A 17,056-nucleotide genomic window follows, 5' to 3' on the forward strand; every position below is an offset into this window, starting at 1 on the left:
TCCTGAAGGTCGAGGAAGGAGGGCACCCCGCCCCAGAACTTCCTCTTAATCATTCTGTGAAGAGGAGAAAGCTTCCCATAAAGGAACCAGAGCTGGCACTCAAAACCCTTACTTCCCTTCTGAGCCAGGGGAATGCCATGCTCCCCCCCAATCCTAGAAGAAAAGACACGGAGTGGATTCACTCCTCTTCCCCAAAAGTGCTCAAACCCTTCTTCCATTTAAAACCTCTCACCTGGAGAGGAACCCCCATTCCAAACCTCTCCCCCTGTCATCTGGATGCTATTCACAGAGCTGGCCAGGTAGCCAGATCTGGAACCCGCAGATGTGATGGCCAGCCAGGGGCCTGACAGTTCTCCTGGATTAAGTGAAAATGGAAGGGTCCTTGGGGGGGGCCCAGTGGTCGAGCATCTGCCTTCGGCTCAGGGTGTGATCCTGAAGACTGGGGATCGAGTCCCACGTCAGGGTCCCTGCATGGAGCCTGCTTCTCCCTCTGCCTGTGTCTCTGCCTCTCTCTGTGTCTCTCATGAATAAATAAAATAAATAAAATAAATAAATTAAAATAAAATAAACCAAAATGGAATGGAACTCAGGCTGGGCTGATGTCAGAGACTCACAGGACCAAAATGTAGCACAACGAAGAGGCTGCACTTTCCAATAAAAGTTTGCTCCCCCCTCACACTCGGAGCAGTTACCTGCCGACCCAGCTCATTTCTCACAGCTTAAATGAAGTCACTGCTCTCAGGCACCCAGCGTGGCTCCAGTCTGTTCTGTTTGTCACTTGCAAGATGCCCTTGGACTGATTAGTCAACTTCCCAGAGCCTGATCCTCCCCCCAGGGTTCGTGAGCAGCTCAAACAGTGAGAGAGAGAGAGAGAGAAAAAGAGAGAGAGCCAGGGACCAGGGTGCAGGTGTAAGTCACTGTGCAGGGGCTGAGCCCACACCGGGGCGGCCGGGGGGCAGCTGGGGGCGGCCGGGGATGCGAGGCCCAGGCTGCCCGAGCTGCGGGGTCCGGTGCAGGCCCCGCAGCATCTGAGGGGATGCAGGTACCACAGGGAATCCTGCCTCCTGGGAGAGCCCAACCGGACAGGCCGACCTGCCTGGGAGCTGACCTCCCATCTAGACGGCACTTGTTCCCCGTTGCCTCACCCTCCTCCAACGCTTACCTGGCCCTCTCGGGTGCCTGTTGGCCAGGACCCCACTGAGAACTCACTGCTCCTGTCAAACCTTCCACCAGGAGCGGCCCGCAGTCCTCGGGGGCCACGGCTCTGCAGGTCAGGCTTCCCCGCTGCTCCCTGCGGCTCACTCTCACCTGGACTGTGCCTGCCTGGGGTTGGACAGGCAGCCTTCTCCGTGCCCAGCCTTGGTTCAGTCGCCAGACACAAAGCCACCGGGTGCAGACGTCAGTCCTTAGGTCCCACGTTCCCGAGTGTGCCTAGACCCCCCGACGTGGGCCCTGCTCCAGCTTCCTGCCGCCGCCCCGCAGCCCAGCGTCTCATCCCCGCTCCAGCGGCGACAGCCTTCCTCCCTCCACCGAGCAACGCAGCCCTGACGTCCACCAGACCGTGGGCGCCGCAAGGTCAGGGGCTGTCACCCCAAGGGGCGTCTTCAGCACCCAGCCAAGCGCCTGGCAGAGACCGAATGACTATACGGTGACCGAGTGAGTGGAGTCCAGCCCGTGGGGCTTTATTGGGTACTCTGTTTCCACGGGGGGGGGGGGGCGGGGGGGGGAGATGGGAAAGAGGACGGTGGGGAAAGGCGGCGAGATTAGAATATAAACATTAATGATTAGTATCTGGGCACGTCTGTGGCGGAGGAGGAGACCCCGGAGGGGCAGGAGGTCTTCTAGGGTTACTGGGGGGGTTTCTCATGCTTCAGGGTCTCGTAAGTCTCCTGGTTCCGGGTGCTCAGGCCCTAGAAGTGGAGGCCAGAGGATGGTGAGGCGCTCGAGCCCACCCATGCCCACAGACCCTGTGTCTTCCCAAGATCGCACAAATCCCAGGACAGGGGTGGGGGGAGGCGGGCTCACTCACCGTGTAAATGCCATCTGGTTTCTGCGGAGGCAAAAGGGACAGGGGATTAGGCACCCGCGCTCCTTCAGGGCCCTAGCACCTCCTTGCCCTCCCCCTCCTGGTGAGGGGGCCAGGCCCGGCTGGCCAGCTTAGCGGCTCGGGGCGCGTCAATGCCCGCACTGCACACAACTCTCCCGCGCTCCTCGCCACTCAGCTGTCCCCTGTCACCTGCTCAGTGTTGGCTAGGTGGGGGGGGCAGTGGGGGGACCCCTGAAGCTTAGCGTCTGGAAGGGCCATACCTCATAGCTGGTTACAGCTGCCTTTCGCACCTGGATCTGCAAGGGGAGGTAATCGGTGGAGGTGAAGTTAGTGACCCAACCCCGCCCCTCCCGACTTTATGGGGACCCTGTTATCTACTGTCCTCAAAGCCATGCCACCACCACCCCCTGTCCACCTCCCTGTCCTTACCTTGAGTCGACAGTAGAGCAGGGTGAGGACGATACCGTACAGAAACAGGATGGCATCCAGGATGTAGCAGAGCTGAGGCTCTCCCAGGGCGGCTGAGGGGACAGAGGTGCCCGCAGGGTGCGGTCAGGGGCATCATGGGCTTTGCTGGGGGCCGGAGGGAATAGGCTTCCGGCCGGTGGGTCGGGCCTGGGGGGGCCTCCCCAGGACACACCCGATCTTCCTCTCTGGATCCGATTTTCTCGGCTCCCCCTCCTAGCTCACCCCTCACCTCGGGCCGGCCTAGGGGGCTCCCCCCTCCTCGCTCCCCCTGGGGGGCCGGGTGGCCTAGGACTCACCTGCGGTCTGCCCCGCCGTGGAACTTACTGGTGCTAAGAGCTGGGCAGGGAGCACCGCCCGGCCCCCAGCCCCCTGGTTTTCACACCCCCTCAGGCATCGCTGAGGTTCCTCAGGCATCGCTGCGCACCTCCCAGCCCTCAAGGGACTTATCTGAGCTACTGAGCGAAGACCAAAACCTCAGCCCAAGGGGTAGGGTGAGGGACAGGCAGTGACAAATTTCACTGCAGAAACCACAGGAGTGTCTCTGCTAAGTCCTGTGACCTGTGGCTGAGGGCTGGACAGGAAGGATGTGAGCCTGCAAAGGGAGGGAGGAGGGAAGGCGATAGCTGGGTTGCGGGTCCTCTCGGAGCCTCGGCCTCCTCACCCCTGCTCCACGCTCGTGGGCGCACAGGGGAAGAACAGGTGCCAGCTGCCCAGGCCCCACGGCCCCCGACGGCTCTCAGCCCAGGAGCCCAGGCTCGGGGCGATGACCATAGCCGATTCTGTCTCGGGGCACTCTGCCCTGTTACTCACTCACTCTGGGCCACAGAGAGAGGAAGTTTTGTGCAACTTAAAAAATCAAATAGGGGACGCCTGAGTGGCTCAGTGGTTGAGCGTCTGCCTTCGGCCCAGGTCGTGATCCCAGATCCTGGGATCGAGTCCCGCATCAGGATCCTTACAGGGAGCCTGCTTCTCCCTCTGCCTGTGTCTCTGCCTCTCTCTCCATGTCTCTCATGAATAACATTTTAAATAAATAAATAAACAAACAGATTTAAAAATTATAAAAAACAGAAAATAAATCTGAGCACCAGTCCCTATCTGCCCCGAGCCCCTTATCTGAAGGGCTCACGGGCTCGTGACTAATGTCGGTGTGGTACTTTCTATGCCATGACGCTCTTCACACAATATTGCATAAATCTCAAAACTACCCGTGGTGGGGGTGGGGGGACACGTCGTCATCATCGCCATTTTACGAAGGATGAAATGCAGGCTCGGAAAAGCTAAGTAACTCCTTTAGGGCCCAAGGGCTGGTGACAGGGGCGGGCTCAAGCCCAGGCTGTCTGCTGGAGCGGGCCTCCTTCCCCATAGGCCTCGGGCCCCGCTCCATCCTCATCTGGAAGGCAGCGGGCTGGCACCCAGCTGGCACCCAGCGATCCCTCCCTCCGCTCCACAGCTGGGCTGCTGGGCTCCCCGGCCAATCTCTTTCAATTTCCCATTTCCCTGAAGCTCCACTAACCGGCTGCTCCCTGGCCCCCAGCTGCAACTCTCAACACACGCACAAGCACACGCACACGGCGCAGAGAGCAAGGGACAGTTCAGAAATTGAGCGACTGGAGCCTTAGGGCCGCTGAGACCTTCCCACGTCTGCCTCCATTTCTGGGCTGGCGCTCAGGCCTCCAGAAGCGGGCATCGCGTGCTTGCCACCACCTCCCCCGCCCGTAGCAGCTGGTGGCAGGATGGTCTGTGCTCCCGATGACTCACAGCAGCAGAAAACACGTCCACTTCGACCATCCTTGCCTGGGAGTGATCCCAAGCCGAAGGACAGGCTCCCGCCTTCCTAGGGGGCTTCTGTAAATATTATGAACCAGCTACAGACCAGCTCCCCGGGGACCAGCCCAAAGGCACCACACAGGAAATGCTGATCATGGGAAAAGGAGCTTCTCCCCAGACGGGCCTTTTGTGTCACACAACCATTCCCGCCCCTGCCAAACTGAAGCCTTACCTGTTATCGATCCTGAAAAGGTAAGGAGACAAGAAAGGCGGGAACCAGGACTCTTGTGCCCTGATGAGGACCAGCCGGGACTAGCCTCAAGGTCTCGGGGTCCATCCGAACCCTGCGCCCACTGGCCTTTCCCCGACTGCCCCTGGCTCAGCCTGAGACACGCGTCCTCGATTCCCACCGTGGCGCCCAGCTCGTGGGCCCTCAGCAAACCCTCTCACCTGCTTGTTCAACCAAAAGGAGCAGGAGCAAGACCACTGCCAGGACCATCTTGGACAGGGGGCTGGAGGGCGGGGAGCCGGGGATCGGACGCTCCGGCAGCACTGCGCAGCTGTGCTCAGAGCGGCTCCCTGACCACAGAGTTCCCCCCTTCCTGCCCCGCCTTCCCCCAGCTTTGGCCCCTTCCCCTTCCTGCACCAGAGCCCGGGCGGCTCCCGGAAGGGCCAACCAAAGGAGCTAGGTCTGTGCTCTCGAGCCTCAGTTCTTCGGTGGCCAAGCCCCAGTCACCAAGGGAAGGGGCAGTTCTTCGGTGGCCAAGCCCCAGTCACCAAGGGATGGCGGGGTCCGCCCGTGCTTGAGAAAGGCCATCTGAATCCACGGCCACTCCACGTTCACACACATGTGGAGCCCACCTTCCCTTCGGAGTCCGACACCCCACCCCATGCAGCCCTTTCCCTTCCACATGGAACTGTACCCCTGTCTTGATTCCAGAGGTTTACCGATTTGTGTAGGCAGTCAAGCCTGGGCAGGGGGAAAAGAGGAAACGGGGAATGGAGAAGTGGAAAGGACAAGAGTCAGAGAAGGGGGTGGAGATGCGCAGCACAGGAAAAACTGGCATAGCTGAGTCTCAGAGAACCAGAGGGTTAAGTCACATTCTTGAGTTTTCTGACAAAGTGAAAGACGGTAAGATACCGAAAAAGACATACCAGAAGTTTGGGCAGAGGGGCCGGAAGATGGCTAATTTATTTTAATTTCTCCTTTTCTAGTGCATGCACAGAAAGCCTGATGGCTGAATGTTCACATGTGTACACACACACACACACACACACACACACACACACACACAGTTGCTGTCCAGTGACGGCCGGGCTCCGAGGAGGAAGCAGAGAAGCAGGGGAATCAAACACTGTTCCCCAGTTCACCGATCCACTTCTCCAAACACGATATCTTGGGTACCTAAGGGGGGGGGGCAGTGTTAAAATCCAGCACTCATTACCGTGCCCAGCACACTGAGGATTCGAGTCCATGCCCATACTCTATGTCTATGCTGCACAGGAAATGTTCGGTCTCTGCCCCCGTTAAGAGTTCCAGACTCCCTCGTCTACAGCATCTCTACCACCCAACAGGCCTTGTACCTATGATGGCAACAACGTCCGCCAGCATGTGTCCCTTGGACATCTTGTCCAAACCAGCCTGGAGAGATTGAGACAGGCAAGATGAGCAGGGCGGGAGGAGAAGGAAGGAACGTTCATCAAAATCTCAATCAATGTCACTCGTGATGGATTCATTGACTAGAGTGAGAATCACTGGAGTTGGCTCTTACCAGGTGGGCAAAACCAGGAGCCTTGATCTTGCATCGGTAAGGGCGGCTGCTGCCATCGGACACGAGGTACACCCCAAACTCTCCCTGTCCGAGGAAGAAGGTTGGCTCCCGTGAACAGGAAGAGCACTCTTCTCTGCCAACGGAGCCTCTCTATTCACCCGCATGTCCTCTCTCGCTGAGGACTGAGCCTCTGCCTGGGCATCTGTCCCCAGCCCCCTATGGGGACATTTGCCTTCCCCGTCCCTCCTCACCTTAGGAGCCTCGATGGCAGTGTACGTGGCCCCCGGAGGGACCTGGTAGCCCTCCGTGTACAACTTGAAGTGGTGGATCAATGACTCCATGGAAGTCTGGACAGAGGAGAAAGGGAGCAGCAGTAAGCCAGAGCCAGATGTCTCCTAGGCCTCCCGCGGCACAGGAAATAACCGTCCCCCGGGAAGATTACAACCCACACTGTGAGCGAGCAAGACACAGCGAAAAACGTGGCTGCGGGAGGTTAAGACTCATGTAATGTCAAGTCTTTCAAAGAATGAAAGCTGGGGAGCAGGATGTAATCCAAGGACACTCCTTCCTGGCTGCTGCCCCCCCCCCCCCCCGGCCCTCTCCACAGAGCCAACCTTCATCTCTGCTCGCTTCGGCGGAGACACTTTGGCATCATCAACCTTGATCTCCCCGGGAGGCATCTTGTTCAGACATTGCTCGATGATTCGAAGGGACTGGCGCATCTCCTCCACCCGACACAGGTACCTGAAGTGGAAGAGATAGGCTCAGAGCAAGAAGGGAGCAGTCAAAGCATGAGACGGGAGCCCAGGAAGGACGCCCCTGGCTGACCCAAAAGGTGCTAGCTAACTTCCTCCCTCTGTCTTTTCTCCCAGGGCAGCACCTCTGCTTGGCTTGGCCACCTACCCATGGAAACCCTCTAGTCTCTGGTTCTGGTATCGGCTGCTGCCCCAAGGCCTCTCCTGATCTCAGGCCATGTCTTGGAGCGCTTCCCTCCTCCATTACCCTCTTGGATACTTCCTGGACTACACAACGGGTGAGGGTCAAATCAACTCAAAAAGAAAACAGGGTCTTATTTAGGGTCAGTAAACAGGAATGGAATGTGAAGCTTAGAATCCAGTGGAAAGAGCACTGGGTCTGGAGAATTCGAGTCTCAACCACTACTAACAGGATAATCCCAGGCTGATCTCCAACCTTTACGCCTCAACTACAAAAATGCAGCCCAAACTGGTTCCATCTGAGATATGAGGATAAATGAAGGTAAAATAAGACGGCTTTGAAAAACCACCTAGCTTAACAGACACAAGAGCTCCAACAGATACCAGAAAATGGGGGAATGAAAAAGTAAGCAAAAGAGAAGTTGGACAGGGGAAGCAGCTGGAAAATGAGCTGAGAGGTTCTGGGCCTTACCTGTCATAGCAGTCCCCTCGAGAGCCAATAGGAACATCGAAGTCCACCTGGTCATAAACGTCATAGGGCTGAGTCTTCCGCAGGTCCCACTGGATGCCCGAGCCCCGGAGCATCACGCCACTGGAGAGCATCACGGGGACCAAGGGTCACTTTCCACAAACCCAGAAAGGAGCCACTCTCCTCCCTGCTCTCCCCATGCCCTCCCCCACGCCCTGGGCACAGGATATGACGGTGTCACCCCTTCCTGAAGCCAAGATGTTAGGCTGAAACCCCCATGGCCAAGTGGAGAAGTCACATAGTTCCTAAATCCATAGTTCAGCGCGTCTTCGGCCGTCACAACCCCAATGTCAACTGTCCGATTCTTCCAAATCCTATTGTTGGTCAGCATCTACCGACCAAGGAAACTGGAATGTGAACGCTCTTCATCCCCTAAATCCATACCTAAATCCATAGTTCAGCGCGTCTTCGGCCGTCACAACCCCAATGTCAACTGTCCGATTCTTCCAAATCCTATTGTTGGTCAGCATCTACCGACCAAGGAAACTGGAATGTGAACGCTCTTCATCCCCCGCTTCAGATACCTCCTGGTTGCCCTTTACAACTGGGAACTAAAACCCCACAAGCCCATCTTGAGGGGACAGGAGGGGTTTCCCCCTGGTTCTTTTTTTTTAATTTTTTTAAATTTTTTTTAAATTTTTATCTATCTATGATAGTCACAGAGTGAGAGAGAGAAAGAGGCAGAGACACAGGCAGAGGGAGAAGCAGGCTCCATGCACCAGGAGCCCGACGTGGGATTCGATCCCGGGTCTCCAGGATTGCGCCCTGGGCCAAAGGCAGGCGCTAAACCGCTGTGCCACCCAGGGATCCCCGCCCTGGTTCTTATCTTACCTCTTCCAGCTCATCAACCCGGAGAGAGAAGTTCTTAGAAAACTCATAGATGTCGTCCATAAGCCCGAGGGGCAGGTCCTAGAAGCCAAATGGAGCCTGACGGTGAGGCTCAGCCTCCCGTCCCAGCCCCAGGGCTGCCCAGGCGGACGGGGAGCGTCTCATCGGCCAGCGCTGCCCTCCAGTGGCCACCGAGAGTACAGGCGTGGGCTGGAGGCTCTGGAAGGCGGGGGAGCCTGCTCACCTGGTGCACACCTCCTGGCCGGACATAAGCAGCATGCATGCGGGCCCCTGACACGCGCTCGTAGAATTCAAACATCTGGACAGGGTACACTGGGAATTAGTGACAAAATTCTGCGCCCCTAAGTCTGACAACGTACTGGTCCACTCCCCAGCCCTCTGCCTTCCGGGGCCCAAGCAAACCCTCGGGACACAGGCTTCCTTAAGATTATAACCCAAGTTCAGTGGACCTTCTCCCTCTCATGTTCTCTCTCCTGCTGATCTCCTGTCTCCTTCAAGAACCTTCTCCACTTCCTCTACTCCCTTGCCTCTCCTGTCCTTCCCTCCTCCTCTTACCTTCTCCCTCTCTTCAAACATCCAGAAAAAAGGGGTCATGGCTCCAATGTCCAGGGCATGTGTAGTCACAGCCATAATGTGGTTCAAGAGCCGTGTGATTTCTCCAAATAGCACTGTAGACAGGTGAAGACAACAGGAAGAGAAGGACATAGGAGCCAACAACTGATGCTGACAGGGCAGTTCCGCACAGAGCCTGGGGTCTGCACACTAGGTTTGGGTTCGATGCTCCTAAGATGGGCAGTGGCCAGGGAGGGCCACAGGAGGGTGACGGAGCGTACCTCGGATCCACTGTGCCCGTGGCGGAGGCTGGATATTGAGCAACTTCTCCACGGCCAGCGAATAGGCCTGTTCGTTACACATCATGGACACGTAGTCTAGACGGTCAAAGTATGGAAGGGCCTGGGAAGAGGGAAGAACCGAGGTCACACCTACTGGGCCAGGAGCCCTCAGGCTGCCTGCCCAAAGCACTGCTCTCAGCAGGCATCAGAAGTCAGTGCTGCACAAAGCCTTCTAGTCTCAGGAGCTAACGAGGCAGCATCGGATATCCAGTAGTCTATGCTGGACAATGCGTAAAAATCAGATCTCTGAACGGGTGGGAGGGAACCCTGATTTGTTGTGTGTGCCAATTTCTGTGGTGAAAATACACCCAGCAGGGCCAGCTTTACGCCACGTAACTGAATGCAGCCCTGGGCAGAGGAGCACACGTTATACGGTATTTCTGCCAAGCATGTACAATAGAATAACTTAGGACACAGCACTCAAGTAGAAAAGGGATGAACTCTAGCTTTTTATATAATTTATTAAACTGTAAGCTCACATAATTCTTAATAATGGCCCTGTTTAACAACTGGCTCACAAAATTCCTGAAAACTTAACAATCTGTTCTCGCGAGCCAATATGAGCTCGCTCCAGCACACCACTGCCAACACTCCTCTAGCCCACAACTTTCTTAAAGTGTCTCTGAGATCCTGAAGGAGAAAGGTAACCAATCTTAGGAGTAACTGGGTGGGAGTGAAGGGTTTAAGGAGGACAGAGCCCCGAGAAGGACTAGACTGGCTTCTGGGATGGACGGTTGGGGAGAAACGGGTCTTTCCCCAGAATGCCAAGAAAGCTAGTCTAGCCGTCTGCTGAACCAGCTTCAGCTTCCAGGAAGGAGGCGGAGCTAGGATGCCCCTCTTTGGGACAGCCAGTACTTGTTCTGATGTCACTGTGACGTGGGTTAATGCTGCACAGTTTAGCTCCATACTCTGCGAGACCAGAAACTGTCATTGCCCGGACTCTCTGGGGGCGTCACATTCTAGTTAGCTGGTTGTAACCGGCCCCCATCACCCTCTGTTAGAGAGACCTTTCTTCGTGACAGTAAGAGAAAGTTTCAGATGCCTGTCCTGGCTCCAGTTCCTTCAGAGCTGACCCTCACCACTTGGGTCACAGAGTTCTCCGAAATACAGCACACTGCCACAAACTCCCTCCCTGGTCACTCTGACTCACTGACTGTTTCGAAAACAAACTTCCACAGCCGGAAGATACAAGAATCGGCTATTAATCCTAGGGAGCTGACGTCCCTCTCTCCTTTCCCTGTCCCCAGAGACACTGGCTTTGACGTACTAGTTTGATATAAGAACAGGGAAACTGAGGCACTAGAGTGAGGGTGAAGGGGCCAGCCAAGAGTCAACTGGAAAAGAGTCAAGTGGGGGGAACCTCTGGCTTGCAAGCGTTTCTGTTGGATAAACCAAATCTAGACGGATTTCAATCAAGCATCCCCTACCATGTCCCTCCATCCTCCCAACCAAGACTGCCCTCATCCCCAACACCCCACCCCCCGGTTTTGGGGGCAGCACACTGGCCAAGTCCCAGGCCACGGCATTCCCTGGTCCCGTGAGCAGGGCCCTGTTCACCCCCCACACCTGCAGATAGGTCTTGTATTCAATGAGCTTCTCAGTGCCTCGGTGTAGTAGGCCGATGTGGGGGTCACACTTCCGCACCATCTCCCCGCTCAACTCCATCACTAGCCGCAGGACTCCATGAGCCGCTGGGTGCTGGGGCCCAAAGTTCAGGGTCAGGTTTGTCACCATTGTGTCCTTTGGAGGGTCCACGTCTGAGAAGTGGGAAAGAGTGCAGAGCTAAATGGCTGATTCCCTAGAGAACCCCCAAAGGACAGCAAGGAGTTAGCTCTCCCTAGAGATCTGGTGTGTCACCACTCCACACCGTTAATTCCCTGATCACTAACATAATCAGGAAGAAAACCGTTATGTGGGAAAAATGGAAGGAAGATCTGAATTTTCCGATGAAAGGGACTACACACGAACCTCACTCTTTTAGGTCTCCCAGATACCTTCCTAAAGATGATGCTACTGGGGCACCTGGATGGCTAAGTTGGTTAAGTGTCTGATCTTGGTTTTGGCTCAGGTCATGATCTCCAGGTCCCAGGATCAAACCCTGCGTTGGGCCCACATTCAGCACAGAGTCTGATTCTCTTTCACCCTCTCCCTCTGCCTCTCCCTGGCACATGTGTGATCTGTCTCAAATAAGTCTTCAAAAAAAAAAAAAAAAAAAGATAAAGACAATAATACTAATAACACTCACATAGCCCTTATTATGTGCCAAGGGCTACTCTAAGCACTTCACTGATTTTAACTAATTTAATTCTCCTAACAACCATATGAATAATAGGTACTATTATTATCCGTATTTTATTGGTGAAATCGAGGCCAGAGAAGATACAGGACTTCTCAGAGAGCTAGCAAGTGGCAGAGTCAGGTTTGATCTCAACTTGTTCGGCTCCGGAGTCCACATTCTTTTTTTTTTTTTCAATACTATTTTATTTATTTTGAAAGATTTTATTTGAGCTGGGGGGGCAAGTGGGCCTGCAGGAGCTGGGGGAGGAGCAGAGGGAGAAGCCAAGTCCTCACTGAGCAGGGAGCCCGTTGCGAGGCTCCATCCCATGACCCCGGGATCATGACCTGAGACAAAGTCTGATATACTCCATCAACTGGGCCCCCTGGGCGCCCCTGGGGTCCACATTCTTAACCTCTATAACACACTGCCCTTCAAATCTATCTGATGAATGCCCAACCAATCAGGAAATGTATCCTTAATTCTTACTACTACCGGGCAGCCCAGGTGGCTCAGGGGTTTAGCGCCACCTTCAGCCCAGGGCCTGATCCTGGAGACCCAGGATGGAGTCCCACGTCGGGCTCCCTGCATGGAGCCTGCTTCTCCCTCTGCCTGTGTCTCTGCCTCTCTTTCTCTGTGTCTCTCATGAATAAATAAATAAAATCTTTAAAAAAAAAAAAAGAAAAGAAAATTCTTACTACTACCAAATGAGTTTTTACCCTTAAAAACCATACAATTTAATTTGGGAAGGAAGTGCCTGTGAGGAACTAGAAACAGGCCAAATTTATGAGTTACCAAGTTAGTGGCTTAGCCGTTAAGTATTTAAAGGGAAAAAAGAACACTGTCAAGACTTTATGAAGGCAGGATCTGAGCTGGTTCTTACACACAGGGAAGGATTCAAATGGGTAGAGAGAAGAGCATCCCAGGCTATGGAATCAACAAAGGTCAAATCTTGGAAACAAGGGAGTATCTGTGGAACTCTTTATCTACCAAGAGGCAGAAGATGAGTGTTGGCAGCAGTAGGGGGTAGTGATTCAATTATCAGTATCATTAATACCAACACTTACGGAGGACTTACCATGTGCCAGTCACTATACTAACTGGTTCACGTTATGATCTCATTTCATCCTTACTGCAATGCTATGAAATAGGCACTTTATTCGCTGGTAAATGGGAGAACAGAGAATTGAAACCGGAGCTTAACTTTTCAACCAAAATCCTTCCCATGGGCTTTGGAGTCAGACAGACCCGAGTACAAATCTATGGATGTGTCCTCGATCAAATTTTATTTTATTTTATTTTTAAAGATTTTATTTATTTATTAGAGACACAGAGAATGAGAGAGAGACAGAGAGAGAGACAGAGATACAGGCAGAGGGAGACGCAGGCTCCATGCACGGAGCCCGACGCGGGACTCGATCCCGGGTCTCCAAGATCACACCCCGGGGCTGAAGGCGGCGCCAAACCGCTAAGCCACCGGGGCTGCCCTCGATCAAGTTTTAATCTTCCTGCACCATAATTTTCTCAAAAGTGGTAAAATACCAGTACTGCTCTCATGGAGTTGTTGCAAGGCCTGGGTGAAATTACGCATACAAAACACTTGACACATGGGCAAGCACTCAGTTACTGTTACTGTTAGATTTTTGAAAAGTAACTGGAAGTGCTTTCGAAAGTTCCTGACCAAGAGAATGAATGCCATGGTAAAATGATGTTTGGGGAAGATTAAGGTGATTACATTGAACTGGAGAGCTGGGGGCAGGGAGGGGACCAGATCAGTGGCAAAAACCCAGTGAAGAGACCCCTGAATAATTAAGGTCTAATTAAGGGCAACCCCGGTGGCCCAGCAGTTTAGTGCTGCCTTCAGCCTAGGGCTTGATCCTGGAGACCTGGGATCAAGTCCCATGTCAGGCTCCCTGCATGAAGCCTGCTTCTCCCTCTGCCCATGTCTCTGCCCCTCTCTATGTCTGTCATGAATAAATAAAATCTTAAATCTTTTTCTTTTTAGTTTTATTTATTTATTGTGGGTACCACTGATGAAAATCTAAAAGTCACAAGGAAGAGCTACTTTCGGTGTGGGGAATGCTCCGTAGCCTGGAAGACTTCACTACCAGGGAGAAACTACCATCTCTACCAAAGGGAGATGGAAATATACCGAATCTCTGGAAAGAGCTGAAGCCAAAAATATAAATCTGGTAGGGACCTCCAAGGGTTGACGAAGACCTACTCTTTTTCTGCTGGAACGTTCTTCTTTTCCTCCTCTACTTGACAAACACCTGCCCTATTATCAGTGTCACCGAGTTGCTCAAAGACACAAAAAGGGAAGGGAGAGGGCACAAACCTGCCTGGACAGAGCTCAAGAGCGCTTAGGAACCAACGTGGGACTCAGGAACTCACCGTTCCAAGGTGGAGGCTTCCAGTGGGCTGTTTCTTTGGTGGGGTACATGACAGCTCCCCCAAACTGCTCTGCCCATTCCACATCTGGCTGCCACTGCCGAGCACCTCTAGGGAGTCAAAGACAGATCCTAGAAACAGGGCCTCAACAGTGCTGGGCTCCTCCATCCCCAGGCAATGTCAGGTGAGCCCAGGGAGGGGAGCCTCGGATTCTCCAAGGCCAGGTTCACTGGCACACAGTGCAGCTTTGGGAGAACAAGCTGGAGCTCCAGAGCTTCCATTCCTTCTAACAACTTATTCCTAGAATCACTGCACCGTCAGCGCTGTGCATGCAAGGCCGGGGATCCCAGCTCCTCGGAGCTCCCCCAAACACCTCGCACATGCACATTCCTATTCCCATCTCGGTGAACACGAATGCAAGCCAGGTGCCTGTTCAAGGTCAAGGGGAGACTAAGGTGTGCAGTGCCCGGGGGGAGGGGCTTCTGCCTCCTCTGCTCGGCTCGGCTCGGCTCCGCCCGGCCCGGCCCGGCCCGGCCCGGCCTGGGGGAGACCCGGGAGGAGTCCTGAGGACCGAGGGGGGATGAGCGCGGGTTTGTGTTCCTCCTGTAACTCCAGCAGGCATGCTCCCCTCCTCTCGGCTGCGGAGACTTTCCACCAGCCGCACGCCACCCACGATGAGGCTCGGGAGAAGCAGCAGGGCCACGGAGGGGACACGGCCACCCACTACCGTGCTGGGGCAGCGTCTCCCCCCGCTGGCGGCCCCCTCTGTCCTCCCTCGGCCGGGGCGGGCGCCGCTGCATCCTGGAGCGCGGGACGGCAGGCCCGGCCGAGGGGTCACAGGCCTGGGTCATCCTTCCCCGGGGGCGGAGGAGGGTCACGGGGCCCGCGGAGGCGCCGGGCACGACGAACCCCGGCGTCGGGGGCGGCCCGGGGTCTCACCTGCTGGGCTGAAGCGGCAGCCGGCCGCCGGCCCCCGACCGCAGCGCCTGGGCCGCGGCGCCCCGGAGGCTGCGCAAAGCCCTCAGCGCCGCCATCTTGCCCCGCCGCGGACTGCGAGAAGGAGGACGGGCGGAAGTGGCTCCTGCGCGCCGCCTGGCGGCTTCCTGCCTATTCGGCACACGGGGCCGCCCTCTTGGAAGCTGGCAGGGCGGCCGCCGCGAGCCGGCACCGTGCGCGCTCTGCGCCTGCGCGCTCTCGCTTCTTCTCGCCGCTCGAGCCCGACCTGCCGGGGCCGGAGCGGGAGAGACGTGCTGCTCGCGCCTCCGCTCGCCCCGGCGCTTCCCCGCCCGCCCGAGCCCCGCGCCCGGGGCCGCCCGCTCTCGGCGGCGGCGGCGGAGCCCGGCCCTCCCGGCGCAGCCCCAGGCTTTGCCAAATGCTTGGGAGCGGGGACCGCCAGCTAATTTCCAGATGGCCCCAGTGGGTTAGGGATGGGGGCCCAGGCGGCGCTGGGCGGGTCTGAGAGCTCCCGCCAAGCCCGAAGGCGAGAAGAGGAGGACGCCAAGGCCACCAGCACTGGAGCAGGCCGCCGGGTGGAAGAGCCACCTCAGCCCAGGCAGGAGGGGAGGGCCCCTCGGGGTGACCCCGAGCCCCGCCGGGCTTCCGGAAGCTGCAGGACGATGGAGCCGGAGCCGGGAAGCAGCCGGGAAGCGTCCCTGGAGATGCATCATTGCCCACTTCCGCCCTGGGTCACGCCCTCTTGCCCTCCGGTCCTTCTGACCCTGCCTTAGTCCTGGCCAGTGGCGACAGCATAGGGAGGGCGGGCTGCCAGGAGTCCCATCCCAGTGCTGCATGGAAGAGACCAAGACTTGTGCAGCCTGGGAGGCCGGTTCCCGTCCCCTGCCCGTGCCTCCAAGCCCAGCTCCAGCTGGGCCACCCGTTGAGTTTGCACACGCCTCCCACTCCGAGCCTGGAAAGAGGCCTTCCCCAGATCTCCCCCCAGACAGGGTCCCCGAGACAGCCCACCAGCAGTGCAGCAGGGTGGGGCACACAGACCAGGGAAGTGGCGGAGACGGGGAATTCTTTGCCGTGGAGAAGGAGGAGAAGGCCAGACTTTAGCCTGGGAGTTGACCTAATGGGAACGATCCCAAAGGGTGGGGCCTTATCCCTGGCTGTGGGAACTGACCCGGCCGTGGTCGACTGGGCAGCCCGCACAGCCCTGCAGAGGCTCTGCCTCCCTGCCTCCCTCTGTCCCTCCACTCTTCCCCTGAGGCTTCTCCCCCTCTGTAGTTGGAACACGGTGAACGGGAGGTGGGAGGTGGGGGGCTGCGTTCATTCGGCGGAATGCAGCCTGGGAGAAGTCAGGATGGAGTCTGGGCTGCTAGGCCCTGGAGGCAGCTTGAGCTGGGATCAGGGTGAGGGCTCCCGGGGGGCTACCTAGGACACTGCATCTTTTGTGCCTTCTCCCTGCAACCGACACCCCCACACACTGCTGCTGGAACTCTAAGGCCCTTTGTCTCTCACTGTTTAGTCACCCCCTTTGTCCTCATCTCAGATGGGGGGTTGGAAAGGCGCAGTAAGAGTCCTCTGGTGATAGCTCCTCTTGCCCCTGCCCCTTCTGGTCTCCTTTCCTTTGTCTGACTCCTGCAGCCCCAACCCCCTCCAGAGTTAGGACCAAAGTCAGGGCGTGTGGTGGGTCAAGAGGTGGGTCTGGCCTTGGTGGGCGACTCAGGAAGTAGTGGGCACCAGGGCAGGTATTCACGACCTGAGCAGGAAGGGAGGGGGAAAGGAAGCAATCGGGCGGATATGATCTGGGACACAGGAGGTGACAAGGCAGAGAGTGGGTAGAGGAATGGGAGTAGGGGCAGGTGATCTGCCTCTGGGAAAGGAAGGGGACCGCTGATTGCATTCTCTTTCCTGGGGATATCCTGGGGAAAGGAGTGGCCCTCGCATGGAGTGGGCAGACCATTGCCCCTATTTCTGTACCCTTTACTTCCTTATCCCGAGAGTCCACCCCCAAAACCTCCTTGCTGACTCGTCTCCCATCCAGAAGGTCCAGGACCAACCCGAGGGAATCATCTGGCTTCCTTCTCCTACCACTACCTCTCACCCCCACCCCCACCCCCGCGCCCTCCCCAACCTCAGGCCCTGGGTTCCTGTCTCTCAGTGCTCTGATTTCCCCAGGTACACGATG

At 56.4% G+C, this 17,056-nt stretch overlaps 2 protein-coding genes across 3 annotated transcripts; both read right to left on the minus strand.

The window, feature by feature from the left end:
* Window positions 1-1,657: 1,657 nt before the first annotated feature.
* Window positions 1,658-4,899, minus strand: FCER1G (Fc epsilon receptor Ig). 2 transcript variants are annotated; one of them, XM_025420832.3, is made up of 6 exons: window positions 4,733-4,875; window positions 2,812-3,107; window positions 2,477-2,568; window positions 2,308-2,343; window positions 2,030-2,050; window positions 1,662-1,910 (listed from the first exon to the last, which is right to left on the minus strand). In XM_025420832.3, the coding sequence occupies exons 2-6, from the start codon at window positions 2,927-2,929 to the stop codon at window positions 1,848-1,850; spliced, it is 330 nt and encodes a 109-aa protein (XP_025276617.1). In that variant the 5' UTR covers window positions 2,930-3,107; window positions 4,733-4,875; the 3' UTR covers window positions 1,662-1,847. The 2 variants fall into 2 exon arrangements, with proteins under 2 accessions (XP_025276618.1, XP_025276617.1); XM_025420833.3 differs by lacking the exon at window positions 2,812-3,107 and having other exon boundaries at window positions 1,658-1,910; window positions 4,733-4,899.
* A 544-nt stretch (window positions 4,900-5,443) lies between these two features.
* Window positions 5,444-15,023, minus strand: NDUFS2 (NADH:ubiquinone oxidoreductase core subunit S2). The gene is made up of 14 exons (XM_025420827.3): window positions 14,866-15,023; window positions 13,930-14,036; window positions 10,827-11,017; window positions 9,201-9,321; window positions 8,923-9,035; window positions 8,591-8,665; window positions 8,350-8,427; window positions 7,903-7,988; window positions 7,462-7,581; window positions 6,669-6,798; window positions 6,306-6,401; window positions 6,055-6,138; window positions 5,867-5,924; window positions 5,444-5,687 (listed from the first exon to the last, which is right to left on the minus strand). The coding sequence occupies exons 1-14, from the start codon at window positions 14,958-14,960 to the stop codon at window positions 5,650-5,652; spliced, it is 1,392 nt and encodes a 463-aa protein (XP_025276612.1). The 5' UTR covers window positions 14,961-15,023; the 3' UTR covers window positions 5,444-5,649.
* Window positions 15,024-17,056: the final 2,033 nt, after the last annotated feature.

This window comes from Canis lupus, chromosome 38, assembly GCF_003254725.2.
Source record: "Canis lupus dingo isolate Sandy chromosome 38, ASM325472v2, whole genome shotgun sequence".
NCBI classification, from domain to species: Eukaryota; Metazoa; Chordata; class Mammalia; order Carnivora; family Canidae; genus Canis; species Canis lupus.

Bases quoted from the DNA above. Each gene is read 5' to 3' on its own strand.
- FCER1G (XM_025420832.3), bottom strand. From the start codon at position 2,929: ATGCCTGAGGAACCTCAGCGATGCCTGAGGGGGTGTGAAAACCAGGGG. The intron at 2,344-2,476 runs GTAAGGACAGGG...CTCCCCTTGCAG, and splicing joins TGCTCTACTGTCGACTCAAG to ATCCAGGTGCGAAAGGCAGC. The intron at 1,911-2,029 runs GTGAGTGAGCCC...CTCCACTTCTAG, and splicing joins AACCAGATGGCATTTACACG to GGCCTGAGCACCCGGAACCA.
- NDUFS2 (XM_025420827.3), bottom strand. From the start codon at position 14,960: ATGGCGGCGCTGAGGGCTTTGCGCAGCCTCCGGGGCGCCGCGGCCCAG. The intron at 14,037-14,865 runs GTGAGACCCCGG...TTGACTCCCTAG, and splicing joins CTGCCGCTTCAGCCCAGCAG to AGGTGCTCGGCAGTGGCAGC. The intron at 9,036-9,200 runs GTACGCTCCGTC...ACCTGTCTACAG, and splicing joins ACGGGCACAGTGGATCCGAG to TGCTATTTGGAGAAATCACA.